Source organism: Eucalyptus grandis, chromosome 6 (genome assembly GCF_016545825.1).
Source record: "Eucalyptus grandis isolate ANBG69807.140 chromosome 6, ASM1654582v1, whole genome shotgun sequence".
Classification (NCBI taxonomy): Eukaryota; Viridiplantae; Streptophyta; class Magnoliopsida; order Myrtales; family Myrtaceae; genus Eucalyptus; species Eucalyptus grandis.
In genome coordinates this window covers 37,177,755-37,194,627 of record NC_052617.1, presented here as the reverse complement: position 1 = coordinate 37,194,627, position 16,873 = coordinate 37,177,755, and the positions used below count along the sequence as shown (strand labels likewise).

Below are 16,873 nucleotides of genomic sequence, written 5' to 3'. Positions count from 1 at the left end.
TTCCTTCATTCTCCTTTGTGACCGGTACACCGACCATGGTGGTGGTCGGTGATCGGCTAGGCGAGGTCCGGCGAGCTCGCCGGAGCTCGCCGGGCCACCGCAAGGGCCGACGAGCTTGCTAGTGGCCTCGGTGGCCGAGCGAGGTCGAGCCTCGCGCGCCGGTCGGGTGAGGCTCGGCCTCGTCTTGGCTAGGTGAGCTCGAGCTTGCCCGGATCTTGTGAGGCCGACCTCGCACCGCCTAGGCGAGGCTCACCTCGGCCACCGAGGCCACCGACAAGGCTCGAGCTTGTCTAGATCTTGCAAGGCCGACCTCGCACCGCCTAGGCGAGGCTCGCCCGGCCACCGAGGCCACCGGTGAGGCTCGACCTCGCGCAGGTGACACGAGGTCGGCCTCCTAGATTTGGATGAGCTTGAGCTCGCCTAGCCAATGCGAGGTCAAGCCTCCCCAACCATAATGAGGCTCGGCCGCCGAGGATTGGCAAATCTCCGGCGAGGTTGTTGGCCCTCGTTGGCTAGTTGCCGACCATAGCCAAGGCCAACGACCAACCAAAAGGAAGAAGAAAAGAAAAAAAGAAGAGAGAAAGATTGTTTTTCGGAATTGTTCTTAGGAACAAAAACAACTTTTTTCTATTTCTTTTTTGTTCTTAACAAAAAAATAGATTTTTTATTCCTAGAAAGAAAAGTTTTACCAAACACGTTTATGTTCTTTTTTTATTTCCGAACAAAAGAACATAAATTTTTGTTCGTGGAATAGAAACAATTTTAAACAAACAGGCCTAATTTTACAACATGATACCATGTAAACTCTAAGTAACCTTTAATTTATAACGTAACTAAACCAATAGGTTTCTCTCAAATCAAATACGTTTGATTTGGAGCAGCTCTTTGTTACTTCCAAGTGGATCTAACTACTATCAATATTTAGTGAACTTTCGTAAGCAAAGAGCTACTAAAAGTTTATATAAAGGAGGGTATATCAGTAGTCTTAGTGATTCTCCTCAAAATTCCAGAAAATTTGAATGTTAAAGGATTTTCTTTGCACATATGAATTTTTTTTTATTATCTCTATATCAGAAAGAAACCAACATCTTTTCTGACCTTAAATTTTAACTAAAAAGTATAATTGTAACTACTGAATCCAGCCGGGAGAGAATAGATGCTGAGGCAAAAAAAAAAAAAAAAATGAAAAAAAAAAACTCAAATAAAATGCATCTGTTGGTAGACTTTTAAGATAATGAACTAGGTATAAATGAATCGAGTCACACATCAAATATGGAGAGAACTTTAATGGATTGTGGAACTGAAATTCATTTACAATGACATAATGACGTTGTTTAATATTGAAAATCCAATGCTAAGTGTGCTCGACTAGGGTTCTATCAAGATAGGTAACCTTCTTAGAAAAGTGATTGTCTATAAGCTAAAGGACAATGATCAATACTGGACATATCAAAATAGATAATATCTGGTGAGTTAAACTAGAGTATCAATTAATTTATACCTTGCTAGTATTTGAGAAACAATATCAATATATTCCTAAGCAATAATTGTATAATGGTTATTCCACACAAATCTATTTGTTTGGCGAAATATAAATGATCTTGAAAAACTTTTCATAAAAGTAATCACCTATATATTTTATAAAAATAAATTAATAGAAAATATTTTCATTATCAATGACATTTATATCAATGATAAAAGTACTTTTTGTGGGATTTTGTAAAACCATTGTTAATCTGTTCTAAAACCTAAGCTATTAGATAAATGTGTAGTTTATTATTTAAATGTTCTAATACCCCTCAAACTTAGTTTGATCTTTTCCCTAGTAGTTTATTATTTAAATGTTCTAACACTCTCCCTCATGCTTAGTTTGGTCTTTTGTTTAGTACTAAGTGTGGAAATTTAATTGGGGAGGCAAATAGGGCCCAAAAAGATTCACTTAGTCTGGTATTTTTCTAGTTCTAAGCGTGAAAATTTAATTGGGAAGTCAAGTTTTAATTGGGAAGGCAAATGGGGCCCAAAATGATTTGAACTTAGACCGTCAGCTTTGATACCATATGAGATTTTGTGGAATCACCGTCAAACGTTCTAAAAGCTTAAGCTATTAGATGAAGGCGTGGTTTATTATTTAAAAATTCTAACAATGTTAGCGATATTAGGGATGTTAGCAATATTAAAATATTTTTAGAGATACTTATGATATTTTCTTTGATTTTCTATATCTATTTTGATTATGCACATTTGATTTGATTTCCGTGATTTCCTATTTATTTCACTTTTATCAATTCGATTTTAGACTTCTACAAAAAGAAAAAAGAGTCATAAATCTTTTAATTGTGCTAATTAAGTATTAAACATTTTTTTAAAGATTTTTTGAACGATTTTCCAATTTATCATGCAAACAAATGGACGTGATTAGGTTTCAATCAATTAAAGAAATGGGCCAACAAAAACCATTTATTGCACACATGTTGGGTTCAACGAATGGGCCTTTGAACTCATTGGGATTTTTTATTTTTTAGTTTTTGACCTTTCCAATTTAAGCCGTAGGACTCATTGTGTATGTTTTTCCCGGTTAACCTTCGGATAGCTTTTACCTTTATAGTTTAAGATTTAATCTCATTTAGTTCCAATCATCTCAAATCTTTTTGTTGAAAAATTCACATTGCGTAATGAAATTTTTATAAGGATCGATACTACTAAAAATCTCAAATTAGTATACATATGCCGCATTTACCTAAACTAATTTTTGTGTCACAAAAACTCCCGAATTGGTACACTAGTATCACACGTATACTCATATCACACTTACCCCAAACTGATGCACTTATATCACATTTATTCATAAAAGAATTCACAAATTTATTATAATTTAACAATGGTTGTCCTACTTAACACGATCAGTATCTAATATGGAAAAACTACATCGAAATGATGTTGTTTTGTTAAGCGAATATGTTCTCCTCATTTAGTTCATCTTGTAGCCCAATTGATCTTCATTCGCTTTCTCTGCTTGTTGTTCTGCTGTTTCACAATTGTTTTTCATGGTTCCTAAAACACCATATTGGGCTGGATTCTCTTTCCGATTACTTAAAGTTTCTTTTTACGATTCTGTAAACATTTTTGTTTGTAGATAGGACTTGCTTTGAGGCAATTGTTCGAAGATGGCACGGTTAAACGGGAGGATTTGTTCATTACCTTCAAGCTCTAGTAAGTTGCCTACTGGATTATTATGCATTCCCAAGAGTTCGACGAACTTGGATGGCGATGAATAGTCCCTCAAAAAAAGAAAAAAAGAAAAAAAAAAGCTACAAAATGGCATCCTTTTCTATTGCCGATGGTCAGCTGCATAATGTAGGATGGTCGGCATTAATAGGATCTCCACGTCAGAATTTTCAGGCCTAAAAGGACCAAATGAATTACACTAGATAATCATCAAAAGGTACAGTATATATTGATCAAATTGAAAAAAATTAGGATTAAATCTGCCGTACAATAGGTCTAGGACATTTTGGGTAATTTTGGCCCAATAATTTGCTTCCTTAATGTATATTTTAATAAATAAAATTACCTTTTTTAATAGATTAATGAGAAAGCAACTCAAAGTATTCAATACAAAGAACTTCGGTAATACTCTTTCATATGCTTGGAATGACCGCATGAATACATGCAAAGTATGTTTTTAATTAGATTAGATGACGAAATACTCTTAACACAATAGAGAGGCTAAGTACTTGCATTGCATGTGATCTCAGCAGTTCAATTCACTTATGATAAAACCACCCACACCCGTGAATCAAAGCTACAGACTATCATGCAATCTCAGTAGTTCAATTCACTTATGATGAAACCATCCATATACCCATTAATCAAAACTAAAGATTATCATGCGATCTCAGCAGTTCAATTTACTTAAAATATCCATGGAAAGACAGTCTTTCGTGATTTTCGAAAGCGAACTCTCGACATACTGGGTACGCAAAGAGTCTCTCACTTGTAGAGCTCCATGACCGCCCACAGATTACTAGCGACACTAGCGACCTTGAACTCGGAGAAACCGGCTGCCTCCGACAGGGACCGGAATTCTCTCTCCGTCCTCTCTTGACCTCCCGGCTGCATCAACATGGTATTATCGAGTCTCGAAGCATACATCGATGCCGCGCTTGCTTCTGGCGCCTCCGGCAACACTAAGTCTATCACTATTGCTCTACCTTTACTCGGTAGTGCCTCGTAGCAATTCTTCAATATTTTGATGCAGTTCTCGTCATTCCAATTATGCAAGGTATCCTGTAAATTCGTCATATCATATTGACGATCATGAAATAATATTATTAGGCATGGCTTTGAAAATGATTGAGTTATCTTTTCGTGAGGTGTTACTTTATATTCACCTTGATCATGATTGCATCCGCCCTTGGTATGGCGGTGAACATACTCCCGCCGACATGCTGGATTCCTACACATGGTCGAAAAATTTGTCACCGGCATTTAGTTTAACCATATGTCCCCTATTAACTAAAACACGAATACTAATGAGTTCAAAAGCTCATTATTAGTGAAAACAGGATCAAATAACGACATGAGAATAGTCCAACTTTATGCAAGTGTTCCTCTAGAATAACTTTTTAACATTTCCTACACGCCTGATTTTTTAAATAAGGATTGCTACAGGCGAATTAATTTTTTTAAAGTACCATATCAAAAAATTAGTACGAGTAATATCCACGTTTGCAACCCATTAATCATATAATTAGTTGGAGGAAATTTTTCTAATCAGGGTTGGAGAAACACTTGACCCACTCTAGAAGCACCACCAATAGTTCAAAACATATTGTTAAAGGCTGTATAAGTAGAGAGAGGGAGAGAGAGAGAGAGTTACCGGAATAAGAAGGTGCACTTTCTATTACGTGAGGCAAATCAAAGTTGATGCCCTTGATAGAAGGGTACTTGGAGATGATTATATTGAGGCACTTGCCGGTTCCACCAGCTACGTCAACTAATGTCGTCGTTCCTCAAAACCTTCATAAATCTCAAGGATTTTTTTCATTACTATTGTCGTTAGAGCGGCCATCGCCTTATTAAACGTGTTGTTAAATGCTGGATCAATATCCATGAACTCAAAAATTGAGATTCCGTGAACTTTCTTGAATTGGTTCCCCCCTTCAATTATGTGATCGTCCAATTGCAACCTGCGCACATAGCATGGGGGCAAAACCATCACACAAAAGAAGCATTAAGAATGCAAAATGATGGATGCATAAGATAGATGAGGTTTATGATGTTTTGATTAATAAATCCTAATTATTTACCTGAATATGGAGAACTTGTTACGTTAGAATATCTAATGCTAGATATATGGTGGTATGATGTGTCCAGAAGACTATTCCTATCAAAGTCCTGCCATGAATTGCTGCATAAAATTCTAAAAACTCAACCCAGTCAATCGCAAGCCTATCAGCGGAGTAGATTGATGTTGCTTTTAAGCCCATCAATAAGGACCTCCGCTCTCATTTATTGTTTCCGGGTTCCATTAATTAATTGATTGTGTCACGTGCTTCCACTAATTAATTATACGGCTCTCTCTCTCTCTCTCTCTCTCTCTCTCTCTCTCTCTCTATATATATATGTCAAAGCATGCATTCACAAGGCAAAAAGTTAGACTGCAATCCTCTCAATATTCCACTCAATTTTATATCTTCCGACACATTACCTTAAAAAAAGAGGGTTTGGTCCGCCTAGGTGAGTTGGATACGATGATTATAACATGGATGAGGGTTAATTCGCAGTTGACGTATCAATTTGTTTCTAGTAAATCGAGATCTCAATCAAGAAAGTTGATCATGTGCTCTGGATATTTACAGAAAACCCTATATTAAGAAGAATAGTATTTGTTAAAAACACTAATAGCGAAAAAGAAAACTTCCATAGGCAGATCTTTTAATGATGCATACACATTTAAGCTGTATTTTCGAGATGTATCAATGGATAGTTACTTTTTACACTGATAATGCTCCTAACAAAAATCTATTCCACAAAATACAAATACCGACGCCATGCGTTTCATAGTTCTTACTTACAGCGTCCAGCTAGTTTTACTTTATAAGGGCAACAACCATGGAAAATGCAAGCGGGTTTTTGCAGGTGACAATTGTACTAAGCAGTTTTCAACAATCTAACTTCGCTTATGAAAATTTTTCTTTTTTTAGTAGTGTTCTTAACAAAATTCTACATAGGAAAAAAGAGAAGAAGATCGAACTCCACGTGTTTTCTTGCATTTTGATTGGTTTTATGGCCAGAAATATAGTGAGCGTATGTAATGTTTTTCACTCGTATACGGCGTACCAAACTTGCTGTGGAGCCGGATGGAAGGAAAGCTCCAACAATGAAGCCAACGAGCCCTCTTCCTCATCCTTCAGAAAGTAGCGAGCTGCCGGCGTGAGGCCATATAGCCTCTCGACAGCCCGGCCATCATCCTGCTCATGCACCTCGCAGCTCAGGAGCGAGTGGCTTGCAAGGAGCCTCAGCATCCGGTCGAGCTTTGGAGCAGCTTCCGAGCTCTGTGTGGCAAGCTGAGAGGCAACCTCAAAAGCCGACAACCGAGCCCCCGGGCCAGCTCGGGACAGGATGTCGAACACGCCAAGCCGAGTGGCTGCGTTGAGGACCATGGGGAAGACATGGGAGCTCGCGAAGAGCATCGCGTGGACCCATGTGTTGTCGACAACCACCTCTTGACCGTCGGCACTGGAAGGTGTCTTAGTGTCTAGGACAAGAGCCATGTTTTTATTTCTATACCTAGATTTGTGGAGTTGATTGGGGTTGTGGAATTAAGCTCTGAGCATGCATGTTACTCTCGCTGCATGCATGCTTTTATGTTATTGGAGAGGTGCACAAAGCTTTACTTAACTTTCCCAACGATCAGTCAACTTTCACTCTGGTTTGCTTGCTTCAGAAGCACCACTATTCAACGGGGAGTCATACTGGGGTGGCATCGCAATGCTCGTCGATGAAATTATCTATTTAAAAAATCGTGCAATAAAGTTTTGAAAGTGCCCGGTGGCCGGTGCTTATGATGATAATAGTAATAATATCTAGATGCCACGAGAATCGCGTTCAAATTATAATCTCATCGCAATGATTGTCGATGTTATGGTCCACCTCAAAGTCGGTACTGCAGATCTCGCACGCAGAGCAAGTTTCGAGCACTTGTTTTGCAGAACCGTGTCTTTGAGCAACGATCTTGCACGCAGGGCAAGCTTGAGCAATTATTCAGGATTTCGGGCAACAATTTCTCCAGCTTAGTCACTAGATCTTTCGTACCCTCTCTCCATCACTAACATAGGCAATCATTCACCTTGAACTCATTTGAAAGCTAGTGTAATGGGAGGCTGCATGAGCCAAAGCTTGAGTCTGGACGGGAAAACTTCAGTCTTCGAAGCGGTTTCTTTGATGGGCAGCGGCCGCGCCAGGTCCCCAGAGGTCGGCAAGGGCCTACTCGCCGATGCCTAGGCGGCAGCTGTGCCACTACTTTCACCTCGCCCCCGACTATCATTGTATTTATTTTATACATGAACTTTTTGCGTATTTTCTTAATGCATCTAAGACTGTTCTTTTATCAAATAGCAAGAAGGTGATTCTCAAACGAAAATAGTGGCGGGATAGGGATTCTAATCCATTTTGCTCAGTGGAGATCATTGGCGAACAATGCGCGTGCAAATATGGAAAAAATCGACAAAGGAGATCTTAATCTGAACAATGTGGGCCCATATATGGACAAAATCTACAAAACTATGTCAACATGTGTGCGCGCCCACTGACTAGACTTTGGACAAAATCTACAAAACTATGTCAACATGTGTGTGCTCACTGACTAGACTTAGGTGTTTCACAATTGCACCCGAAGACCAGAGAGTATTCAAGTTGTGTTGAATAATGAAAAGCCGGCAATAATTGAATCGTCAACATCATCGATTTTCGACGAAATTGACCCGAATGACTTCTGGAATATCATGCAAAAATTTAACATAAAAGTGAAAAAGTTAACACTAAATTGACATTCATATAATAAATTTACAACCGATTGGATAATTTTTGCTCATATAAATTATGCATGTTATCCGGTTGGTGAACCTCCATGCGATTCAAGTCACAAAAAGGGTCTCTTTGCGTTCGACGGGGCTAACAAAGTCGGATGGTCTAATATCCATGATATCCAAAAGAAAAGATAAATGGGTGATGACATATGATGACCTGGTATATTCAATTTAACTAATGAGATTATCAGAATTGATAGTAGAATTATCTTCGTGTTTATTATAGTGTAAAATATATAGCCTTGATCTTGAACGTACCATGAGACATCCAAAATAATCCACTTAGCTTTTCGTTGAGCACCTTTTGTCCCAGGATCTCGATTTCCTAATCTTCCCAATCTAAACCAGCCCCTAACAACTGTAGGTCAATTAACCCCGACGCTGACTGAACACATTGCTGATTGACCGAGTAATCTGCCTCACTAGGGAGCTCGAGTCTGAAAATGTCCTGCCAACATATCCGATTAGACTGACTTCCACTAAGAAGCTTAAATTAATAAATTATGAGCCGATTAAGATATAACTATTTTATATTGCGTTGAATATCTCTAATGTGGGATTTCTTTTGCCTAATGCCCGCACTTGTGTACCCTAACAAGTATAAATCGGACATATGATATTGGATGACGAGCCACATATATAACCCTACTGATGTACAAAAGGTCGCACTAATACAATTTCTAGAGACGGCTCACTGCATGACATTTTCTGCTAACAAGGTCCAAAAAGTGGCTCTATCCAGCGCGCCTCGTCCTTTTTTTTTATCAATTTGTTCTCCGTATCGCCAAAAACTTATTCGTAAAATTATAAACTTAAAAATAAATAAAAACATAATTAAAATGCTTGGGTTGCCTCCCAAGAAGCGCTTGCTTTATAGTTTTCAGTCAAATTATCTCAAATATCACTAGTCTGGAGGATGAAGTTCAATGGTGGTCTTCTGCTTGTTGTAACCACCTTCAAAGTAGGGCTTCAAACACCTCTGAGGTTGGATAGTGGGTTTATATTGTTCTTCCATCAAATCTGTCAAAGAAGAAGATATAATTACCGGTAAAGAAGAAACTCCATCTAAATAAGCATATTTCAAATGAGAAGGTAAGGGTTTGAGTTCAAGAATTGAAGGCTTTTCAATTGATGGTTTAGGCTTTGTAATGTGTTGTCGCAACTCCTCAAATTTAATTGCTTTTTGCCTTGAATATGGTGGAATTGCCTCCATGAAATTTGCGTATTCCTTTATCTCCTCATTATGAATATCTTTGTCCCTTGGTCGAGTCAGACATGCTTCAAATGGGTCTTTAAAAACATTTTCCTGAAAAACCTTATTCACCAACTTGTCAACCGTCTCAACTCTAAAATAAGAATTATCATCAGATAGATATTTCATTGCTTTAAAAATATTAAATGAAACAAGATCATCTTGAACTCTAAGAATTAACTTCCCTTGTTGTACATCAATAAGAGCTCTTCCCGTTACTAGAAAAGGTCGACCTAAGATAAGTGTTTTACCTCAAAATCTTCCTCTATGTCAAGAACTATGAAATCTGCAGGAAAAATAAATTTTTCAACTTTTACCAAAACGTCTTTCACAATACATCTCGAATATTTAATTGATCGATCAGCCGGTTGAAGTGACACCGTGGTTGCTTTTACCTCACCCAATCCTAATTTCTTAAAAACTGAATAAGGCATCGATTAATACTTGCACCTAAATCACATAATGCTTTTTCAAAGTAAGAATCCACAATAGTGCAATGAATAGTAAAACTCCCTAAATCTTTCAATTTCGGAGGCAATTTGTTTCGTATGATGGTCGAACACTCCTCATTTAACTTTACGCTTCATAATCCTCCGGTTTCCTTTTGTTTGCCAAAACCTCCTTAAAATTTTTTGCATAACTAGGCATTTGCGCTAAAACATCTGCAAAAGAAATGTTAATGTGCAATTTTTTAAAATATATCAAGAAATTTAGAAAATTGCTTTTCAATTTTGTGCTATTGGAGTCGGTGAGGGAATGGAATTAGCAGCACATATGGCTTGGGATTATCTGGAAAAAGTTTACTCTTGCTTGTCTCCTTTGATTGTTTATTGACCACCTCTTCCTTGTCTCTAATAATCTCTTCTTCTCCCACTTGTTTACCACTTCTCAGGGTAATAGCCGTTATCTTTTCAATTGGATTTTTCTCTGTGTTGCTCGGCAAAGAACCCTGTTATCTCCCTCACATTATGCTTGCTAATTGACCCACTTGCATCTCCATATTTCTAATTGAAGCCTCTTGGTTTTGAAATCACACATCCGTGCTTTTGATGAAGTCATGAGTTGTGTTAGCAAGTTTGGTGACTATATCTTCCAAATTTGACTTTGTCTCTTCTGATTGTTTGAGTCTCGATGGTCTTGTCACATTCTGATTATTCCATGAAAAATTTGGATAATTGCGCATCTCAAATTATACGTGTTGGAGTAGGGATTATTATGTGACCTGTTAAAATTCCCAACACAGTTAGAATTTTCACTAGATTGTTTGAAAGTATTACCTACCCGACACTATGTGCTAACATGTCCTCCACCACAAAAATCACATGTCAAATTTTGAATTTTCATGACTGAAACGCTCACATTATCAAGCTTTTTATTGAGTGTTTCAAATTGTGCAGCAATTGCAGCAAAAGCATCAACTTTGTGAACTCCACTAACTTTTCGCATTGGTAGTCTCTCAGTAGGTCACTAATAACTATTGGATGCCATCTCCTCTAATAGATTGTAGATTTCTTCTGGTGTTTTATTATTTAAAGTCCCCCTGCAGCTACATCAATCATAGAACGAAGATTTATACTAGAGTTATTATAAAAAAGTTTGTACCTGCATCCATACGGGTAGTTCGTGATGTGGGCATCTCCTAAGAAATTCTTTGAATCTTTCCCATGCTTCATATAATGATTCATTATCCATATGCATAAAATTAGTAATATCGTTACGCATCTTCGCAGACTTTGTAGGTGGAAAGAAATTACCAAGAAATTTCTGAGCCATATCATTCCATGTAGTAATTGATCCTGCAGGAAGAGAAGAAAGCCAACTCTTAGCTTTGTCTCTAAAAGAGAATGGAAATAATCTCAATCTAATAGCATCATCTGTAACTCCATTATATTTAATGGTGTCACATATTTCAAGAAAAGCATCGATGTGAGCGTTTGGATCATCGCTTGGTAGCCCACTGAATTGCACTGATTGTTGAAGCATCTGAATGAGTGACGACTTGATCTCAAAGTTGTTTGCTTGAATTACAGGTCTTCTGATACTTGATGTGGTGCCTTGAACTGTTGGCGTAGCATAATCTCTTAAGAGTCTATGTGGATTTTCATTATCACCGTCTGTCATCTTAGCGTGATTTCTCTATTCTCTTAGTCCCCTTTTGAATGTACGCTTGATTTCTAGATCAAGCTCAACAAGTTTCCCTTGCTGACTACGTGTCATAAACCGATGTACACCCTGAAAAATAAAACAAAAGCTAGATTAAACTTAGAATTATCTGGTATCAATATTAATTAGTATTAAACAAACGATCCCCGGCAACAACGCAAAAACTTGTTCATAAAATTCTCAACGCAAGTGCACGTATCGAACAAGTAATATAATAATAAGAAAAGTATCGTCCCACGGAGATCGATAATTAATAAACCAATTAAATACTAAAATAGACTAATTCTAAAATTTATCTAACAGATCAAATTATAATTAAGAATAAATTAAAAACGAAATTTGTAGACTAAATGCAGTAAATCGATAAGATAAATATATTAGAGCATCCGATTTCACCATAACCACTAGATATAAATTTCAGATTATTGTGAATACAAGAACGATATCGAACATGTGATAGTGGAATATCCTAATCTATTTACAATCATATCTCTAGGTATAGCAAACCTACTTAACTTATTAATCCACTATATCTCTATGTGAATTAAAATAAACATGAGTGCATTAAAAACTATTAATATTTCCTTATTCTTACCTTTTACCCCAAAAAAAAAACTATGAATATTCCCAGCTTACAATGAGTCTTTTGGATTACCTTATCACTGAAAGTTATACAAATAATGCGGTATATCTCTATCCACGTTTAATTCATGGTTATACATTATAATGAGCAATTGCATATTATCACTTCTCAATCTCAAACATGCACATCAGATCATTCAAGTGGTGGCCAGTCACTCAAAAGCATTAAACACAATAATATATAACTTACATGAATGAAATCAATTGTAAAATATAAAAATTATGAAATTCACATCATCATGGTTAGGCTACATCGTAGCCCTAATAAAAGAAAATTAGAACATAGTAGAAGAAGAAATAAGAATAAAAATCAAACTCAGCATCTTGAATCAAATGACAAGAATTTTGTCACCAGTTTTGTCTTTTCTTCAAAATACTTGAAAAACTCTTAGAAGAATGAAAAACGATCGAACTCAAAAACCTGGCTTCTCTCTCATGTTCTCCTATTAATAGGATATATCCAAAATATATATCTCCCAACGCTTGCAGATAACATTAGGGAACAAAATCAAGAATTTCTTAATTTGATATCCATTTTCCACTCTTTGCTTTTATTTGAATTCCTGATGGTTGCCATTCTTTTCATTATTCTCTCCATATCTCATTATTTTGCATAAATAAGGAAAATTCAAATAATCAGAAGGAAATCCAAATATTTTCTCTTAGATAATGCATTAATTGTTGCCTAAAATAGGTAAAATAACTCTATTTTTATAGAGTTATCTATTCAACTCTACTCTGACAAAATGACAAGCAATTATCTATATTCTCTTTGGCAATCAAAGCATCAAAAGTAGATTAGTCATTGTACCGCATGTCTATTATGAGAATCAAATTAGCTAAGTGTCAAAAATACTATGTGACTAATGCATTTTGGTTTATTTTATTTCATATAAAAATCATTTATCTTTCCTTTTTTTTTGTGCCAACCCACATTCGACTGGATTGCCAAGCCACGAAATAATAAACAAATTTGAATAAACTATGTAGATCTTCATCAGTTACTAAAATTTCATGTTGGCACATTGAAAATTAGATGGAGTCCAAACACGTTCGCAATTAGTTTATTTATCACGTTATACTTGATCCTCATTATTGTTTAATCAGATTTTCTTTTTCCACTTGCAGAACGTTAGGTTATATTTTTCAATGTATCTAGATTAAATAAATAAAACTCCAACATATTTCATAATCATCATAAGCCATTTGATATTGATCCTGTATTATATTTCTTAAACAAGTATATTATTTCAACGTATAATTTAGCTTTTCCACATCAAGAACGGCACTTAAGGTTCATCTTATATATAAATCCACGAAAGCCGAATCCTATATTAGGGGTAGTTAAAGTATTGAGGAAAGTTGGAGGAATAGAAAATGAGGAAAATTCAAATAATCAGAAGGAAATCCAAATATTTTTTCATAGATAATGCATTAATTGTTACCTAAAATAGGTAAAATAACTATATTTTTATAGAGTTATCAATTCAACTCTACTCTGACAAAACGACGAGCAATTATCTATATTCTCTTTGGCAATCAAAGCATCAAAAGTAGATTAGTCATTGTACCGCATTTCTATTATGAGAATCAAATTAGCTAAGTGTCAAAAATACTATGTGACTAATGCATTTTGGTTTATTTTATTTCATATAAAAAATCCTTTATCTTTCCCTTTTTTTGTGCCAACCCACATTCAGACTGGATTGCCAAGCCACGAAATAATAAACAAATTTGAATAAACTATGTAGATCTTCATCAGTTACTAAAATTTCATGTTGGCACATCAAAAATTAGATGGAGTCCAAACACATTCGCAATTAGTTTATTTATCACGTTATACTTGATCCTCATTATTGTTTAATCAGATTTTCTTTTCCACTTGAACATTAGGGTTATATTTTTCAATGTATTAGATTAAATAAATAAAACTCCAACATATTTCATAATCATCGTAAGCCATTTGATATTGATCCTGTATTATATTTCTTAAACAAGTATATTATTTCAATGTATAATTTAGCTTTTCCACATCAAGAACGGCACTTAAGGTTCATCTTATATATAAATCCACGAAAGCCGAATCCTATATTAGGGGTAGTTAAAGTATTGAGGAAAGTTGGAGGAATAGAAAATGAAATAAATATGATTTGAGATTTGTTAGGAATAGTTATATCTTCCCACCAATAGCAAATTTCCTCTGGTAATATTTATGATAGATAGGTCACTTGTTATGAACACTATTAACTTAATACATATTTGTAATCTATCAATCAAAAGGCTTTTGGAAGAATACAAGATTGATTTGAGATGGGGGTAGTTATATCTTCCCACCAATCAAAAAATTTCTCTGGTAATATTTATGATAGATAGATTACACATTATGAACTCTATTAATATAAAATTTAGCTTAATACATATTTGTTTGATATCCATATTTGTAATCTATCAATCAAATGGCTTTTCAGAAGAACAGAAAATGGAATAAATATGATTAGAGATAGGGATAGGTATATCCTCCCACCAATCCAAGATTTCCTCTAGTAATATTTATGATAAATAGATAACACGTTATGAACGTTACTAACAAATTTAGCTTAATACATATTTGTGTGACATCCATATTTGTATTTATCAATCGGAAGGCTTTTTGGAGGAAATTTTTTCATATCTAGATAAAAGGAAAACGGGACCTGAAAGAAAAGCCTCAATTGGCTATTATTTCTAATTACACCATAAAATTTTCTTTTTCAGTTTATGCCTCGAAACTCGATTCGCATGGAGTAGTACTTCAGGGAGTGAAATTCGATTTTTGTGTCTGTCTTGAGCGCAAATCATAAAGTACTTCGTTTGCTAGGAAATAGGGGAGGACCGACAGGTGAGAGTAAACTTTTAGCACTTGGTGCAGCCAACTTCTAGATCAGTGGGGACTTCTTGGAGATATGACTTTCAAGAAATTCAGTTAGATTTCACGAGTGTTTAGTGAATTTTGGTGAAAATAATATACCATATATTGATCGATCCTACATGAAAACTCCATGTAATTCCCCTTTTTTCTGGTTATTTTAAACAAATTCAATTTATGCTCTTCATGTGTGCATTTGATGCCAAAGACTCTTATCCTCCAGCCTAATGCAATGAGACCCTCGTGAAGTTTGATCACAATATTAAAAAATTCAATGTGGATAGAATAAGCACTAGACTCATTTCCCAACAACTTGAGTTTTTACATCAGAAATCTTATAACATAGCACCGAAGAATCTATTTTGATTTTGAATTTAAAATGTTATTCTTAGTATAATTTTGTGTATTTTGTCTTATTTGTATCTCCATTGCATTGTCTGTTTAGAGTTGAATATAACATACTTTTATAATACTTTTGTGGAGCAATATTCTAAAATGTTAGAGAGGCAATTTGATCTTAGGACTCTTATATTATATTAGATTTTGTGAGATAAATAATAATTATTTTAAGAATTTAAACTGTTAGATAAACGTGTAATTTAATAATTAAATATTTTAATGTTAGTCATGTCAAGGTATTTTTTGTTTTTTTAAAGTTGATTGGAAAGTTAAAATTGTGGACCGAGATCATCTGGCCATAGGTTGCCGTTTTTGAGCAACGAAGATGAATCACAGTCCTTAAACTTAGTTATGATTGTAGACCGAGATCATCTGGCCATATCATCTGGGGTTCTTCATGAGCTGCAAAAGTCATTTCCTTTCCCATAGTCTTGACCCACCTTCTTTTCACGTCATGTCATCAATTATCTTTCCTTAGCGGTAAAGTCATTTCCTTTTCCCTAGTCTTTTTTTTTTTTTTTTGAACTAGGAATCTGTATTGCTGGTAGTCGGCGAAAAGAACCTGGGGGGACATGTAGCGGGATGACCCATCACCCCGGCGTCCCATTTAAGATCCCAAGCGACCGTAAGGGATTCGAACTCCTACCCTTCGTGAGGGAGAGAACCCAAACCATCACGGCCACCAAGGCCATGGTTCCTTTTATCTAGTCTTGATCCACTTTCTTTTCAATAATGCCATCATTTTTTTCTCTCCTTCCTATTCTTCCAAACTTTTTCGTAAGAAATTTGCAAGGTCTCCAACTCATTCCACTCGCCCAAATAATATCATAGGCTATTGTATGCTTCTAAAAAAGAAAAAGAAGAAGTAATAATGCTTCATCACAAGGATAGTAAGCAAAGGCGACGGTTTAAGGCTTAATGTTTTGCATTTTTATGAAGACATTTAATTTAAAAAAAAATGGACACTCCTCTTCCCATAGCTCATACAACAAGTCCAAAACCTACGATTCTTCCCCTGAAATTAGTTGACAACGAAATTCTGGTGAAATGAAAAATTGAAGAATTTTATAGCCGAGACATTGGAACGTTATTGGTGCCCTCAAAGATTTCTCCCAACAATTAATGATGTATGAGTTGCCACTTTCCTGTCCCGAATTAATTAACTTTTTATTATTTCTCAAACCTTACTTGAAAAGAACCGTTTACATTTTCCACCAAAATAGCAAAAACGTAATCCGAAAATATACAGCTAGAGACTCGACCGAGGGTTTTAATTCTTTTTTTTTTTCCGTATAAATTTTGGTACTCCTCTAATTTTCTACAACAATACTTATAATTTTTAAAAAAAAAACTTCGACAAAAGATAACTAAATTTTGACCGCAAAAAAAAATCCATCTAACATTCATCTTATGTTATTTTTT

General features: G+C 35.6%; 1 protein-coding gene and 1 non-coding gene across 2 annotated transcripts; one reads left to right on the top strand and one right to left on the bottom strand.

Annotated features, from left to right (window-relative positions):
• Window positions 1-3,799: 3,799 nt before the first annotated feature.
• Window positions 3,800-6,776, bottom strand: LOC104449528 (caffeic acid 3-O-methyltransferase). Its single transcript, XM_010063709.3, is given in 5 exon segments — window positions 3,800-4,287; window positions 4,392-4,456; window positions 4,880-5,014; window positions 5,017-5,189; window positions 6,343-6,776. Coding segments are annotated over 5 exon segments (1,104 nt in total). The 3' UTR covers window positions 3,800-3,990.
• Window positions 6,777-10,960: 4,184 nt separating this feature from the next.
• On the top strand, window positions 10,961-11,066 carry LOC120295189. The gene has a single exon (XR_005552547.1). It is a non-coding gene; the product is annotated as a small nucleolar RNA R71 (small nucleolar RNA).
• The last annotated feature ends 5,807 nt before the right edge of the window (window positions 11,067-16,873 follow it).